Here is a 16,858-nt window from a genome sequence, read left to right on the forward strand (position 1 = left end):
GGAACCAGATCTTCACATTCACATAATACTGTTGTGTATGTGCACGCTACAAGCAGCCCATTCTAACCATTAAGACGTTTCAAATGAAGCTCTAAAATAAAACACTTAGAAAACAATACTTTGTTGAGGTGCTGTGACTCAGAGATCTTGTAAAATTACAGTGCAGTTACAAAGTGTTTGCATGTCTCCCTTTCACAACAGTAAAACCTCACTCTGTTAACTTTCCTCTGTACCTAATACGACTCAATTATTAACCACTTAAATGTATATATGTACTCTGTGTCTCACAGAACCAAAAAATTACACATGTTCCACCTTCAAAGAGTGAGACCAACAACCGTCGATGGCTATAATAAAAGTGAAAATTATTTACAGTATTCAGCTGTTTCTTAAAATCTTAAAAAAAAATTCAAAAAAACAATAAATCACAAAAAAATAAAGTTAACATTGTTATAGCAAGAACAAAATGAGGAAAAAGAGCAACTATAATAGTAATGTTCCCATCATGCTTCCACTGTGCTTGTGCAATCAATGGAACATCAATCAAACTTGAATATTATATATCTATTTTTATTCATTTTTACAAACACATTGACCTACAAGACATAAATACACACATACAGATGTCAGTATGTTAAAATTATATGAAAATGAAACTACTGGATAAAGTAGGTTTTTAGGCATTTATAAGACCTAAGAATAGCACTAAGCCTTATGCACCCAAACTCTTCATGTTAGACACATCAAGGTCTGGATGGACTGGAGATTGGTGATGTAAGTGCTTGCAGATTTATCCTCTCAATTTTGAAAATTTAATTTTGACTTTCACACATCTTCTATTATTATTATTACTGCTATTATTATTATTGTATTCTGTTTTTTTGTTTTGTATTTAACCTGACTGTTCTTTTAGGCAAACCACTACATGTTTCCTGCTCTTCAGTAATGAATAAGTTATTACAGTGTATAATCAAAGCTATAAAGATAAACTTTTTCTCAGTAGCACTTAGTGTTTCGTGCCAAGAAAGAATAGAGCTCGTAGTCAGCCAGCTCGGTATCAGTTTTAATATCACTGTGAATTAGACAACATTTCGTCATTGTAACAGATGAACTCGATTGTTCGAATATGGTTGGTGTAGTGTAATATCTGTATCCTTGGGGGGATGGAAGGCTCAATATTAAGTGTGCTATTCTGACTTCAAATATGATTATTTGTATGCAGGACGTGTTCAAATGTACGAGGCTGCATGCGGAGGGCTGGACGCCGTTTTGTTGCATTCCTGCGGAGGGTTTGACCTTTGACCTGGTTGTTGCATTCCACAGAGGCTTGTCCTGCAGCAGCACTACAGCTAGACCTGCGACTCACATTGCTTCTGTGCCACAGAGAGACGATGTGTGTGCAGCTAGTTTAGACTAGGCAGTGGACAGAGTCGCGACAATTGACTAGCAAACACTAGAGCATCGCCTCGAGCTAAAATATTCGTCTTTCTTCAGGCCTCAACATAGTACTATAGTTAACTTAGAACGTTGTTAGCCATTTTGCTAAGCACCTAAATCGCCATCGTATTGAGATTGCTTTGTAGACACACAGCAGGCTAGCCGCAGACACCAGCGCATAGGAAATGAAGGACAAACAAAAGAGAAAGAAGGAGCGGACCTGGGCTGAGGCGGCTCGCATGGTAAACAGTCTATTTGAGCATTTATCTAGCTGCATGTAAATTATCTATGAAATAAGATCTATATGTGTTGTTGTGTCTGGACATTATCCTCACGACCACAATCTGAGCTCTCTTCTAATCTCAGCTGGCCATTAACACAGTATTGCTAACCTGGCCACCAGGCAGGTTATGTTTGTTTTAAATGTAACTGATATACACATTATACAATGATACATGCTTTTTCTGGCTATTGGCATAAAGAGCTACGCAACGCAACATGCTAACGCTGGCTAGCACGCTAACGCCAGTCTCATATTTTAAGCCCTTTGTTTGCTAGGCAGCAAGCTAGCTAACTTAACTCTACGCTAACAACACAAGCCACCTAACTTCAAAGCTACGGCAGGTTTGGGTCATTTATTTTTAAAAAATCAGTCAGTAAAGTGTAATCTTGTTCAACTTGTAACGTTAATGTAACACATAACTTGGGGTGATAGTAGCTAATGTTGACCAAAATGCACGCTAATGTTAGCAAAGCTAAAGGCTAACGTTAACTCATTTGTGAATCCACATTGCCACGGAATGGTGCAGAAAAATAAAATAAGTCCCTATAACGTTCATTAAGTCAACCAGTCTGTCGGAAGGTGAATGAAAAGTAACGTAATATAATAAATGTAGTCATATGAATCGGTGAAAAGGCAGACCTTAAACACTAGCGAGCTGGGGGCGGGGGTTGTTTTCATAGCAAATTAACTTTATTTAATTAATTAATACGTACATTGACAACTGGACAGCTGGGAACATGTCGGATAAATATATTTTTGGTTGTGAAAATAAAATGTGGCGTGGTGTGCTTTCGCACGGTATTTAGTGTTTATCCTCAGCGTAAGGCCAATTGGTTCATTAGCTACTTGGGTCTGTTTTGGTCGGATAGGCCCAGGCTTTCTACTCAAACGGCAGGCATATAACAAGTGCACAAAAACCAAATGAAAAGGAGATTTTGTTTCAGATTACCAGAAAGCCACATTCCCTGTCTCTTAGCAGAGTAAGTTTGCATAAATTCCAAAACTTACGGGTGAGATGCACACAATATGAAATGGATGTTAGTCACTGTTTTGGTTTTGGTTTTTGTCTGTTTTAAGCAGATCAATAATGACTTTAATGAATAATTGGGCGTTCTTGAAAGTAGGTCTTATGTTCCTCATAGTGAACTCACCACTGTCTCCCACCATATCCTGTGATACAGCTTTGCCACTCGTTTTGTTTTACAAAGCTTATACTGGCCATACGTGTTAATTCAACTGTGTATTTATTATCAGTATAGGTCGAACTTTTTTAATCCCAAAGGGGAAACTAGTTGTATAGAGAGACATATGCAGCATATTGATAAATGCATAAACACAGTACAATACAGTATCTACACAGCTCTGTACTGGACTGCATTATATTAAAATGTGTTCTATAAATAACATCTCCCTCCTTCATATAATGTAAATTGAGTGGACAAAACATTTGAAACACACATCAGGGTAATCCACTCAGGTTCAAACCCTGTGCAAACTACAACTTTAATAATAAACATAGATAAATCAATACCTCTTTGACAACACTGATCAAAATTGAACTGAACATTATCACTGTCATAATGGTAGAATATCTGGCCGAGCTGTTGTATTCCATGACATTAGATCCTATTTTGTTAATTACATTCACAGCACCACCATCAACAACAAAACAAAATTTAAATTAATCTGTCATGGAATACTTGAACATACTTCAGCTTGATAAATACTACCTAAAATGACAGAAACCATCTTCAGGAAGAATGTATTTGATGCCTACTTTGAATTTTCAATTTCCCCCATGTCTCTTCTGCTAACATCGAGGGGAAGGAGTTTATGACCTATACTGTACTGTACTGCATTTTGTCGAGATGCATATCTACAGTAATGTCTATAAACAAATTTGTAGGGATGCACAATATGGATTTTTTTCTGTTCTAAACTGACAATTACCTGATTCTCATTGCCAATAAGAAAAAGATAACTGATAATTTCCCATTTTGTGTTTTGAACAGAAGTTCATGCACACTTGTTGGTTAAAAAAAAAAGCTAAGATGTAGTGAACAATGATGGATGATTTAATGTTTGTGTAGATAATGCACTTGTTAAGTCAGTGATTTGTTCTGGTATTATCCGCTCTTATTTGATCATTGGTGGATAGCTGATAGTACAAACCTTCTATGTATCCTTTCTTCCTACAAATATAGAAGTATTTCTTTTATAGTATGTTTTTGTTGATATTTTCTGATTGTTTTTGATGCTAATTTAAATTTCCTTTTAATGTAAAGTTTTTCACAAGTTTATTTTCCAACTGTCAAAGTCTCGTCACGTCCGTAATCTTCGTCTTTCAAATATGGATGCTGATATCAGCCTCAGAATTGTGAGCATGGCTCCAGTGTGGATTGTGAATTTTTGCAGTGCCCTAATTCAGAAAGTGGGTTTAGTGAAAATTGAACTTGTTAAGCCTGAGATGAGGGAAACTGTGGGACTTCTGTTCCGTAAGGAGAGGTAGGTAATTTAAAGTCGAGCTCAGTTACTCTGGTAACATACTCTGAAGTTAACCTACTTCTTGGCAGGTTTTCTCCTGCAAACTCTCACTTGCTCTCGGACTCCTCCTCTCCTGCTGAGCCCGAGGGAGCTGTCTGACAAACTGTTAAATCTCCTGTTTTGTACAGATGATGTTAAAACATGTATGGGAATGCGTTCATTTGCAGAAGTTTAAATCTTTAGAAACAAGGAAATGTTCTGATACTGATCACAATAAAAAAAAAAAAAAATCTGTAGGCTACAGTCACTGTGAACATACATACAGCTGTCAGGTTATCAAACAGTTCTGTTGCTCTGAAACATTTAACATATGTTACTATAATAATCAGTGTTCCAATAAAACTAATATGCATTAAGCTTTAGACACACAATACACTGATCAGTAAACAGTCATTTGTCATGTTGTAACGTTTTTTTTTTTTAACAGTGCAGAAGTGTTTCTGTCTTTTATTTAACACTATGTGCCGGTTTTTCAGGTTTTGGAGAACTTCTCTGATGCACCGATGACTCCCAAACAAATCCTGCATGTCATCCAGACCAAGGGGCTGAAAGAAATGCGGTCAGACACACACACACACACAGGCATCCAATTGTGCTAGACAAGTAGCCCTAACCTTTGTTCCCATGTTTGAATTGATCTGATTATTATTATTAGTTGTAGTTGTTGGTATTAGTAGCAGCCAGTCAGCATTCATTAATTGAACATCACATCAGTCAGCGTGGTTGAACTGATTTTTGTTTTTTGTTTGTTTTTTTTTCCCTCTACATGGACAACTTGGCCTGCTGTTGACCTAAACAGAAGGTAGGTTGGAGGACCGTAGACCTTCTTTGCCACATTATTTATCTTCTGAAACCAAACACCACTCCTTTTTTTCATGTCAATAAAATGGAGTGCAATAACTGAATAATTCTTTGTTACATATACTCAACTGAAAACAGTACAGAAACTATATATTTAATATATGAATATATGATTTTGTAAATATATGCTTGTTTTTGAATTTGATGCTAGCAATGCTTTCCAAACAAGTTTGGACAGGAACAACAGAAGACAGAAAGAGGGAAAGTTGTGCTCAAAAAAACACATTCCATAGCTAAACTAAAAACAGCATAAGCAAATAATCCAACACATCCAAGAACCCTGTATTTATACGGACAGTTTACAAGAAATTTAGGAAATGCAATGCATAATATCATAGTATCATTAAAAAGATTCAAAGAATCCAGAGAAATCTCTCAAGGTAATGGGCAAAACCAAGTGTGGGTAAATGCAAGTTTTCTGTGTGTGCGTTTTGCAGTATAAAGTTTGTAAAGGCTTCCAAATGTCAATCCAAATGTGGATGAGCTACAGAACATACACATAAACAATGGGATTATAAAACTGTTCATTTATCAAATAAATATCCATCTGTTTGTACATAAATGATCTGAAAAGTCTGAGAAAGACCATCTATTTGTTACTAGCACAAAATTCAAAAGCCGGCATCTGTGATGGTAAAAGTCACCATTATTTCTGAAAAATGCTTACAGTTTTTGAATCAACATATGCTGCCATCTAGACAGCAGCTGTATCAGGGATGTGTGTTTCTTCCAGCAGTACAATAAAGCCGCATTCTGCACGTGGTGCAACAGCATTGCTTTGTAGTGAAAGGAAGCAGGTACTTGACTGGCCTGTCTACAGTCCAGACTTGTCTCTCATTGAAAATATAGGATGCTTTATGAATTATATAATATAACAATGGCTGTGGAGGTATTGAGGTCATACATCAAGAAAGAGTGGAACAGAATTTCACTTTTAAAACTTCAACAGTTAATGTCCTCAGTTCTTAAACACTTAAAAAAAAAAAGAGAGAGAAGGCAATGGTATAGTGATAAACATGACCCCACCCCGACTTTTTTTTGTAATGTGTTGCAAGCATCAAATTCATATAGAGTGTGTGTTTACAAGTACAAATAAAGTTGATTAGTTTCAACAATAAATATATTCTCTTTGTACTGTATCCAATTGAATATGTAAAACAGATTTGCAAATCATTGCATTCTGTTTACATTTTGTAATACAGTTAATAAATTTAGTCATTGGTGTTGTAGCATTGGACATGCTCCCCATACTCCTGGGCAAAGATTGAAGAATCAAAGAAAATACACTTCATACGATAGAGCAGTTTAAATGCTGACGGACAGGCCGACAACACCACAGGATCTGTTACCTCTGGTGTGCTATAGTCATGAAATCTGGTATTCATTGCACAATAAGACTAAAAGTGAAAGAACTCATTTTCATACTTCCTCATTGATTTTTTTTTTTTTTTGGTCATGTTTTGATCAGTCTTTTAGCTATTTATGCATGTCCAAGGAACATATATGAACTGATTAACTGTATTACAAAGTGAATAAAGTCTAAACAGCATAGCAGAACTGCCAGACTTGTTTTGCGAAGTGAGTGGACATGCAAAAGGGTTCCAACATTAGTTGCAGAAATAACTTTTACTTTCAACAAGGAAAGGAAAATGAAAATGAAAATATTGTTCTGGAAAGGAAGATTGAAAATTAAATGACAAAACAGTTTCATGTGGCAGGCCATACACCATGGCAAGAGTGATTACAGCATCAGCAAGGTCTCTCCCAGACAAAGATTTCAAAGCAGACTGGGATTTCAGGATGTGCTGTTCAAGCTCTTTTGAAGAAGCACAAAGAAACGTTGAGGATCATAGACGCAGTGATCAGCCAAGGAAACTGTGAAAAACACATCAAGCTTATTTCCCTTCGAACTCAGAAGATGTCCAGCAGTGCCATCAGCTCAGAACTGGCAGAAACCAGTGGGACCTAGATACATGGCCAGAAGGCCAGACCGGAAGAGTTGCTGTCGAAAAGCCGTACCTCCGACATGGAACAAGTCCTAACGACTCGGCGATGCACAAAAACATAGGAACTGGGGTGCAGAAAAATGGCAGCAGGTGCTCTGGACTGGTGTGTCAAAATTTGAAATATTTGGCTGTAGCCGAAAACAGTTTGTTCACCAAAGGGCTGGAGAGGGGTACAATAACGAGTGTCTGCTGGCAATAGTGAAGCATGGTGGAGGTTCCTTGCAGGTTTGGGGCTGCATTTCTGCAAGTAGAGTTGGAGATTTGGTCAGGATTTGTAGTGTCCTCAATGCTGAGAAACACAGGCAGATACTTATCTGTCTTTCCAGTACCATCAGGGAGGCATATGATGGGCACCAAATTCATTCTGCAGCAGGACAACAACCTCAATCATACAGCCAATGTGATTAAGAACTATCTTCAGCGTAAAGAAGAACAAGAGGTCCTGGAAGTGATGATACGGCCCTCACAGAGCCCTGATCTCAACATCATCGAGTCTGTCTGGGATTACATGAAGAGACAGAAGGATTTGAGGAAGCCTGCATCCACAGAAGATCTGTGGTTAATACTCCAAGATGTTTGCAACAACGTACCAGCCGAGTTCCTTCAAAAGCTTTGTGCAAGTGTACCTAGAAGAACTGATGCTGTTTTGAAGGCAAAGGGTGGTCGGACCCCTCTGTTCATTCACTGCATTTTGTTAAATGATGAATACAAATTATTAACACTTCCATTTTTGAAAGCTGCCTTTTGCCTAAAACCTTTGCACAGTACTGTATCTATATCTGTATATCTGTGTGTGTGTGTGTGTGTAGTGGCACAGCTCCTTTGGCCTGCCTGGTTACCATGCTGCACTCCCAGGTAAGGGGTGACCGAGTCAAGAACAGTATCTTCTTCAAGCTGCCTGGACGGATGAGCCTGTTCACTCTCAAGGTACTCAAACACGATCCTCTTCACTTTCAGCAAACTTCACCACTCTGCTGGTGGTGAATTATCTTTTCATCATAACTGGTGTCAATAAACCTGCTTCAAAGGGTTATATATATGTAAAACCTTTTCTGGGTATTTTTGAGAGTTAGATAATCTGCATGTTGCATCCCATAGCATCGATATGGGCACCGAAGGTGTCAGTATAGATGGATGGTTGTAATAACTTACAGGGATATATACACCACAGGTTAAAGCTGACCTTTTCTTTCAATAATATGTGAAGGTTTAAGTGTAGGAGTGGATTTAATTCTTGATGACAAAAACTCATGAAAAGGGAAAGAATTTCTGTAGAGAATGCTTTCTCCAGATGAAGAGGGACCTATTAACCATAACCCTGTATTGTTCACACACTCAAGAAAAATGCCCTCCAGTGGACAAAGACAACAGCAGAGTCAGAGACACCAGCAGATCCGACCGGCAGTAACGCCACCCCAGCTCCCAGCAACAACACCCCTGCAGCAGGCTCAACTATGACCCCGGATGGCCCCACTGAGGCAGCTGAGCAGGAGAGCTGCGACTCCACCGAGACAACCACTGCTGCCAGTGGAGACAATGACGGTAACGCTATACCACACACAAGTGACCTCTTTTCACATGTATATCAGAAGCCTATTTATAAATGTGTTGTATTGAGCAGTTGATGGTGGGCTGCATTTTCTGTTTCAAAGCAACTCTTTTTTTTCCCAAACAAATGATGGGGGGGGGGGGGGATGTTGCCTGTTGCTAATACAAGCCCAAACACTAGGATAGCAGCTCTTTAGCTCTGATTGAAGCTACTGTTTTATGATCTCTGTTAAAATGTCAATGGGACATATGTAATAAGTGTCATAGTGTTAAAGATGGGATGTAAAGTAAGGTTCAGGAAGAGCAGCAGTGTGTGTTTTCTTTGTAAACATCATGTCAGTGGTCAAGTTGTTTTGCTGTTAAATTCTACCAGCAACATGAGGTGTATTGGCCACCATGCATAATTATTGGTAATATTCATAGGATGTCACTGCTGCTTAGAAATCTGTGTGTCAGAGTGGAGTAGTAAATGCGTTTTTCCCTGACATGAAGCCTCAGTGGATGAGAGTTCCTCCGGCGCCTCCTGCTCCACAGAATTGCAGACTCCCAGCACCCAGCCTCAGACCCGACTCAGTAGGGCGGCGGGACAGCAGGGGCGCACAGATGCACAACATAGTCAGCACGCTCCACATGCCCAAACGAGACTGAGCCGCTCGAGACAGGTCAGCACCCTGCATGGAGCCACCGGCTGCTTTCATTGTTTACAGGGGAAATAATTCATTAAAATGTGTTTAGTTGTTGATTCATTTGAGAGTAGTGCTACTGTGACATTCTGTGCACGTCATTTTAGAGCTGAATGTGAATACTGTTTGCGTTTTTAATTATGTCTCCCAAGAATAGTTATAGGAAAACAGTGGTGCTTGACATATTAACTATAGAACTGTCTATGATCTCCACCTGTCCATCCCACCATTTGTGCGGCTACAGTCAGGAAGACAGAGGAAGAAAGCAGTCATGATGCCCCGTGTTGTTCTCACACCACTTAAAGTGAATGGAGAGCACGTCCCCTCAGGTAGGTACCGGCAACAACAGCACTAACTACATAAGTGTAATGAAAATCAGACTGCTAATCAGCCTGACAGGTCACAACTCTACATGCTGATGAAATAAAAAAGAGGTTCAAATGAATCCAGTTACAGTCCATCTCAGACAAGACATCTTGTTAAAAAAAAAAACATCAGCAACACCTTGAGTTAATCGAATTATTCAAACAAGCCAGAATGCTGCTGGTCGTAAGCTAATGTACAGAAAATGTAATGTGCTAACACTCACCAGACACTCTGCCTCCCTCTGCTTTTTCCCCTCTCCTCTGTGAATCTGTGAAGTATATTTTCCCTCCAGTCAGCAGTCGGATTCACATTACATAAACACTCGACACTAGGCACATCTGCGATTTGCAACTGCAGACAGGTTAAGATAAGATAATCCTTTATTAGTCCTCCAGTGGGGAGATTTGTATTGTCACAGCAGCATATCAAATAACAACACAGATAAGTAAAATCTGCAAATAAAAATATATACACTAAAAAAAAAAAAAATCACATACCATGGTTTATTGTTCGGTCAGTGGTGGAGTGCATGGGTCTGCTTGGAGCAGCACTAGTCGTACAGTCTCACAGCTGCTGGAAGGAAAGACCTGCGACAGTGCTTCTTCACACACTTGGGGTGTAGCAGCCTGCCACTGATGGGGCTGCACAGTACTACAGTTGTTCTCCAGCAAAGAGGATTGTTTGGCTGTCATCCAATTGGCTAACATTTCTCTCTTGCACTGGTTCAAGGGGGCCTGCTAAGACAGAGTTGACCTCCTTTATGATTTCATTCAGTCTGCAGTAGACATGCTGCTGCCTCAGCAGACCGATGCTACCAAAATATGTCCACCATAGAGTCAGAAAAGATCCTGAGTGGTGCCTTCTGCACTCCAGAGGACCTCAGTCTCCTCAGCAAGTACAGTCTGCTCTGGACAGACAGGTTGATGTTAATTCCTCCACAAGGTCTGGTTGTGCTCCTGACCGTCTCCTCCAGAGCTCACTGGCTCTCAGCAGCCAAGCAGCGGCCATGCCCCTCTTCTCCATCTGGTCCTCACCACATAACACTGTAAAGCCCTGCGACATGTATAAATTATATGCTGAAGTCGACTATTTTAAACACCTGTGAAGGATGCAAATTTCATGTATTCTCGTCATTTGCATGTTTGCATTGAATTTGCTGGTAATCTTGCAGTAAGAAGAGCAATTGCACACTATTAGGTTGAGTGGCTCAGTTAAAGCTGTGGTTTTTGCTGTGGTAGGGCCCATGAAAAGGAGTCGAGGAGGGGTGGACGTAGATTTTGAAACACCAGGCTCCATCCTGGTGAACACCAACATCAGAGCCCTCATCAACGTGCGGACTTTTTCAGCCTTCCCCACACACTCACAGCAGCAGCTGCTGCAGCTCCTGCCAGAGGTGGACCGACAGGTATGTTGTTTTTGTGTCAGCAGCTTTCAAGTCTGTAGTGATGTTGCATATCCTACTAGAACTGTCGCTCACACAATTAGAAATCAAAAATGAAATGCACAGAATGACGGTATTTTGGACGTTTAACAGCAGGAGTCACCATCACACACCCTGAGTCTGAGTCTTTTTCAACTGTCAAGTAGTGAACTGCTGTACAACCCAAGAGCTATTATCAGAGGAACCTGCATAATATGTCTGAATTTGTTTTTGGCTGAACCTGAACTGCAGAATAGTGTATGGAAAGTGTTTTTCTTGCAGCTGCATTTATTATTAGTTATTATTGTTTACATTTTTTTGAGTAAAACGTCTAACCGGAGGTATTACTGGGACCACTACAGAAAACTGTAAATGCACAACATCACCACTGCTTTGTCTGCGATTTGGCACATTGTCCACACACACAGTTCAGCCATATACTAGCTGGAGCTCAGTTCATTCACACTTACTGTCAAATACACATCACATTTTGTCTTTCAGGGTCCGTTTGATATGTGTGAGGCACAGGCCGCCATTTTTCTTTGGCATAATCATTGCTTTACTGTTATTGTACATTGTATCATCTCCCATTGCAGATTGGACCTGATGGTATGGCCAGACTGAGTAGTTCAGCTCTCAACAATGAGTTCTTCACCCATGCCTCCCAGAGCTGGAAAGAAAGGCTGGCTGAGGGTAAATTGCTGGTCAATTATAGACAAGCTGTCACATTATATTGACACTTCTGCCAGGCTCAAAAAGTGACATTAGATGAAGCCTGAGGGAATCTATTGATTACTGTGGGGGAGGGACAAGTGGTGGCAACAGTGTACCTAAGCATTTTTCATGTGGTATGAATGAAAAGAAGAATACAGTGTAGAAATGCACACCAGAACACCATGAACTTGATGAATCAGTCCCATCAGTCATCTGAAGAGGGCTTGTCTTAATACTTAATACTGTCCTGGACATTACTACATCTGAACTCTAGCTTGTTATTTTATTAAGTGAAAGGCAGCTAAGTCAGGTTTATACTAACAATTACACTGATCTCCAGAAAATTGAATTACAGGGCTTCTTCTTTAAACCTTCACGTGTGTTTGACTTCCTTAGGGGAGTTCACCCACGAGATGCAAGTGCGCTTCCGGCAAGAAATGGAGAAAGAGAAGAAGGTAGAGGCGTGGAAGGAAAAGTTTTTTGAAGAGTACCATGGGCAAAAGTAAGTGTCAACGCATTTCATCCAAGTCTATAAGCACTGTTCAAACAACGGGTGTATTAGGTTTTGTGATGTTGGGGATGGTTCTTGTCAAGGTAGAGAAGCCCATTATGACCTACATCAGTCACGGTAGCTGTGATACACAGATGAAATATCAGTGTTTGCACAATGTCCTAAAACTTAGTTTGTGTATTTTTAGGTCCGGCCTGACGCAGGAGGAGTCCCTAAAACTCACCATGAGTGAAGCCAGTGAAGTTTCAGCTAGTGTGCTGGACAGTGATGTGGCTGTGGTTGCAAGCGGTGCCCCTAAAAGACGCAGTGTGGGTCGGCGGAGAAGAGATGGAAGGATGAGGAGACGCACACGGGCTGACCTGCGTCGCAGGGCCCGTCGGACTCTCTGCAAGACCACAGCTCCAGCCCTGCAGGCTGCAGAAGCAGCTGAGGCTAGTACTGCACTGGATATCTCAGCAGTCTCTGTCGGCTCTCCCACGTCCGAAAACACAGTGGTTCAAGGTGAGGTGGTGCTGCAGGGTGAATGTGGCGTGGAACTCCCAGCTGAGAGTGCCATGGAGCCAAAGCCTTCTCCCACTCCGGAGCCTGTCGCGTTGCCAGTCCCTACTCCTACTCCGACTCCCACTCCTACTCCCACTCCCACTCCTACTCCTACTCCCACACCCAGCCCCAGCCCCAGTCCAGCCTCAACCAGTGCAAACGAAGACCCCGAACTTACAGCCCGCCTGCTCCCAGAGGAGGCTGCACCTGTACTGGCTTCCGCCTCCTCACCTTCCTCCTCCTCCTCTTCATCTTCGTCTGCCTCCTCACCTGCCTCCTCACCCTCCTCACCTTCCGACAGACAGGGAGCTTTTGCTGCAGGCCTGGACTCCTCTTCATCCTCCTCAGCGTCCTCCAGTGCAGCAGTTGCGGCCGATCCCCTGGATGACACTGCTTCTGTGGTCACCTCTATCACAGGGGGTACCGCCACAAGCAGCCGTGAGAGCAGCCCCTCAGCCAGCCCAGCCACCACCCCTGTGCCCAGCTCCCAGCTCAAGGACCAGAAGAGAAGGCCAGATGAGACTCAGGCCTTCTCCAGCTTCCCCGAAAAGAGGCCCCGGCTTGATGATCGTCAGTCCTTTCGTACCACAATTGACAGCGTCCGTTCGGAGAAGCCGCAGCCGACAACAGAAGAGCCCAAGGTGCCGCCTATCCGGGTAAGATTTTGTTGCATAAACCAAAGGTTCCATATCTGTCCACAAGATTTGTGTACAAAAATAATTTTCCTGTTCAGAATGAGTTGTTGCACAGGTCAACTTTAACCCACTGTCCTTTTGTCCATGTCCCAGATTCAACTGTCCAGAATCAAACCTCCCTGGGTCAAAGGGCACCCCACATACCAGATCTGTCCCCGGATCGTGCCCCCTGGTGAGGGCTCGCGGCGGTCGGGGACGGGGGGTGCGCGCACCTTGGCGGACATCAAAGCCCGTGCCCAGCAAGCCCGGGCCCAACGCGAGGCCGCTGCTGCTGTTGCAGCCACTAGCGACGGGGCAGGGACGACGGGGCTCAGGGTGCGGGCTGCTGCTGGGCTACAGGATAGCAGCAATGGACGACGAGCGCGAGAGCATCCAGGACCTATCGAGCCCGGAGGAGGAGGAGGAGGAGGAGGAGGTGGAAGAAGGGGAGGTAGTGGGATGGAGGAGCAGGGATCGTCTACAGGCACTAATTCGTCTGGAGCACAACTACAGCTTCTCAGTATAGAGCCCACACCCCAGCCTTCCCCTTCGCTGTCCACTACCTCAACTTCAGTGTCCATGGAGCCCCCACAGACCCCAAGCCCTCCTTCAGAGGAAGCACCTGAGGGGCCAGAGGCTGTAGAGGAAACACAGGAAACTTCAACCAGTGTCCATAGCTCCTCCAATGGGCTCACAGATAAGGCTGACTTGTCCTTTCCAGCGGCTGACGCTGTATCTGAGTTGTTGGCTACCCATTCAGCCAGACAAAACCAGGTGCCCGAATCTGCCCCTGTCTCCTCTGAGAGGGCAGACCAGGATGGTGAAAAACTCTCTTTGACCCCCACCTCCATCCCAGATTCCCTTCCCAGGTTTGGGGCTCAGGGTGTGGATGTTATTCAAACACTGGCTAGCTCCTGTCAGCCCAAAGAGCAAGTACAAGACAAGGAGACTAGACTGGGTGGTGTTATCCTGCATGGCTCCCACCGTATGGACCCCCAGGAGGTGTTTTCTCACTCAGCTGCAGAAAGCCGACAAACAGACACACCCTCTTCCCTACGTGTGGACTCCTGTGGCAGAGAGAAAGATGACGAGGCTGGGACACATAGCGACTCCACGGAAACCGCTTCAGACTGTGAGAACGAGAGCCAGGAGGATGAGCAGCAGCCTGACCAGAGCTGGTGCCCCAAACTGAACACACAGAGGAATGGCCAGCTAGTCATCTGCAGCCCACCTCCTCAGAACCAGCAGCCAGTCATCCAAGCCCATGTGTCCAGCCGTCAAGGTCAGACCGTCATTCAGCCTTGCTTCCCCAGTGGCCAGCCTCACCCTCAGCACAGCCGCTCTCATTCTCAGGACCACCAGTTTCTCCCTGCAGTCCATCCGCGGGGACTGAGGGACACCAACGTTGTGGTCAAAATGGAGCCCGGAGATGATTGTAGAGTCTCCAGACAGAACTCTACTGAAGAGGAATGTCGTGGAGGTTTAAAGTCCTCCATCACTCACCCAGCTGCTGCTGCTGCTGCTGCTGCTGCTGCTGCGTCGAAAAAACTGGCCAGCTCCAACAGACCAGTGTCCAGTGTGGAGGCCAACAACCCTTTGGTCACTCAGCTGCTACAGGGCAGCCTGCCCCTGGAGAAAGTTCTGCCCTCACATTCTGCCAACAAGCTGGAGATCAGCCGATTGCCAGGACCCCAACTTAGGCCAACCGTGGCCAGAACCCCAGGGCAACACAACAGGCCGGATGTCTCAGCCCAGCTTCCTAGCCCCGAACTGACTGCAGCCTCTCAAATCCATAACAAGTCTCCCACGGGCCGCCCAGTTTCCTGTCCCGTGGAGGCCTCAGCCGTGTCACAGTATCAATCCCAGCAGGCCCCTGGGGCTGTCCCGGTCATCACCTCTCTGCCGCCTTCTTCATCCTCCTCCAGTTCTTTGACCTATAGAAGTAAGTCAGACCTTTGCTCCCAGACTGCTGTGGAATCTGCAGTTATTACAGACTCTCATGGTCCTCAGCCCTCACAGGGGGCCACTCCAGACAAGTCCCAGCCATCCCACCGGACCATGTCTAATGGTCCCTCTCCTCCCCATGCAGACCCATGTCCCACTGAGGTGGTGCCTACTATTAAGATTAACTGGAAGTCCCCACAATCTCAGCTCCCCCACTTTCACCAACAGCAGCTGTCTCCTGGACCCACCATGAAGAATGAAGTTGGTGTGCGGCCCTCTTGCCAGGCTCTTACCAAATCCTCCCCCACAAAACCCATGAGTGTTACCAAAAAGGACCATGGGAGCTCTGTTGACAGCTACCTGAGTGGAGGGGCAATGGAGGGACTCCTCAACATGGAGATGACTTTTGCTAGAATGGCAAAGAAGGAACATGGCAAAACTCCCTTCCCCTCTGGCTCTCCTTCCTCCTCTTCCCCCTCATCCTCCTCATCTGTGTCCTCCCTTCCGTTCCAGCTGTATGGAAAGCTGTCCAAGCAAGGTGGAGGTGGCGTTGGAGGGGTAAGCTACACAGCCAATGTGTCAGTGATGGACAATGGGAGTTTCTCCCGGAGCATGGCAGATGGTGTTCTCCAGCTGCGCCCCCGCTTGGCCTCCAGCCAGACCACCCTTAGCATCCAGGCCTTTACTGACAGTGCAGCTGAAGAGGTGGCGCTCAAGTGCTCATGCCGCCTCAAAGCCATGATCATGTGCCAAGGCTGCGGTGCCTTCTGCCATGACGATTGCATCGGGCCCTCTAAACTGTGCGTATCATGTTTGGTGGTCAGATAGTATGTTGAAGTCCCTGTGCGCTGTAGGACTGATGTCATTACATTATCAGCAGCAGGACTGGGTGGCTCCAGAGCGTACACAAACCTGATTGGGAGCCTGACAGGCAAGAACTGCCTTGTATATTATAATTGGTCTGTATTTTTTGTTGTTGCAGATTTTCAGATTTTTTTTTTTGTTGTACTGATATATTATTATTGTTATTGTTATTATTATTATTATTATTATTGTTGTGAATTTGGGGGCATGATTGACTGTAAATTATGCCTTTATTTTGTTTTCTCTCCTCAAAAACATTTACCTCATCTTATCTTGCTCCACCTGTCATCATTTGGTGACCATCATTGTTTTGGTCCCTTGTTTCCAAACAGGGACTTATTGTTGTTGCTTTGCGCAAAGAAGTATTTTTTTAACCATTAAAATGAGTAAACAACCTTATTTCACCGGTTTGTGTTTTGACTCATTTTGTCATTTTTTTGTCATTTAAGTCTTATCTGTACTC

At 43.6% G+C, this 16,858-nt stretch overlaps 1 protein-coding gene across 3 annotated transcripts; it reads left to right on the plus strand.

Annotated features, from left to right (window-relative positions):
- The first annotated feature begins 1,277 nt into the window (after positions 1–1,277).
- asxl1 (ASXL transcriptional regulator 1) lies at positions 1,278–16,794 on the plus strand. Of its 3 annotated transcripts, none has more exons than XM_046396642.1 (12): positions 1,278–1,679; positions 4,741–4,823; positions 5,064–5,066; positions 7,941–8,058; positions 8,472–8,673; positions 9,214–9,341; positions 9,607–9,691; positions 10,967–11,133; positions 11,745–11,841; positions 12,259–12,364; positions 12,561–13,569; positions 13,702–16,794. In XM_046396642.1, the coding sequence occupies exons 1-12, from the start codon at positions 1,623–1,625 to the stop codon at positions 16,357–16,359; spliced, it is 4,713 nt and encodes a 1,570-aa protein (XP_046252598.1). In that variant the 5' UTR covers positions 1,278–1,622; the 3' UTR covers positions 16,360–16,794. The 3 variants fall into 3 exon arrangements, with proteins under 3 accessions (XP_046252598.1, XP_046252597.1, XP_046252599.1); XM_046396641.1 differs by having other exon boundaries at positions 1,279–1,679; positions 9,172–9,341; XM_046396643.1 differs by lacking the exon at positions 1,278–1,679 and adding an exon at positions 1,708–2,061 and having other exon boundaries at positions 9,172–9,341.
- The last annotated feature ends 64 nt before the right edge of the window (positions 16,795–16,858 follow it).

This window comes from Scatophagus argus, chromosome 8 (assembly GCF_020382885.2).
Source record: "Scatophagus argus isolate fScaArg1 chromosome 8, fScaArg1.pri, whole genome shotgun sequence".
NCBI lineage: Eukaryota > Metazoa > Chordata > Actinopteri > Scatophagidae > Scatophagus > Scatophagus argus.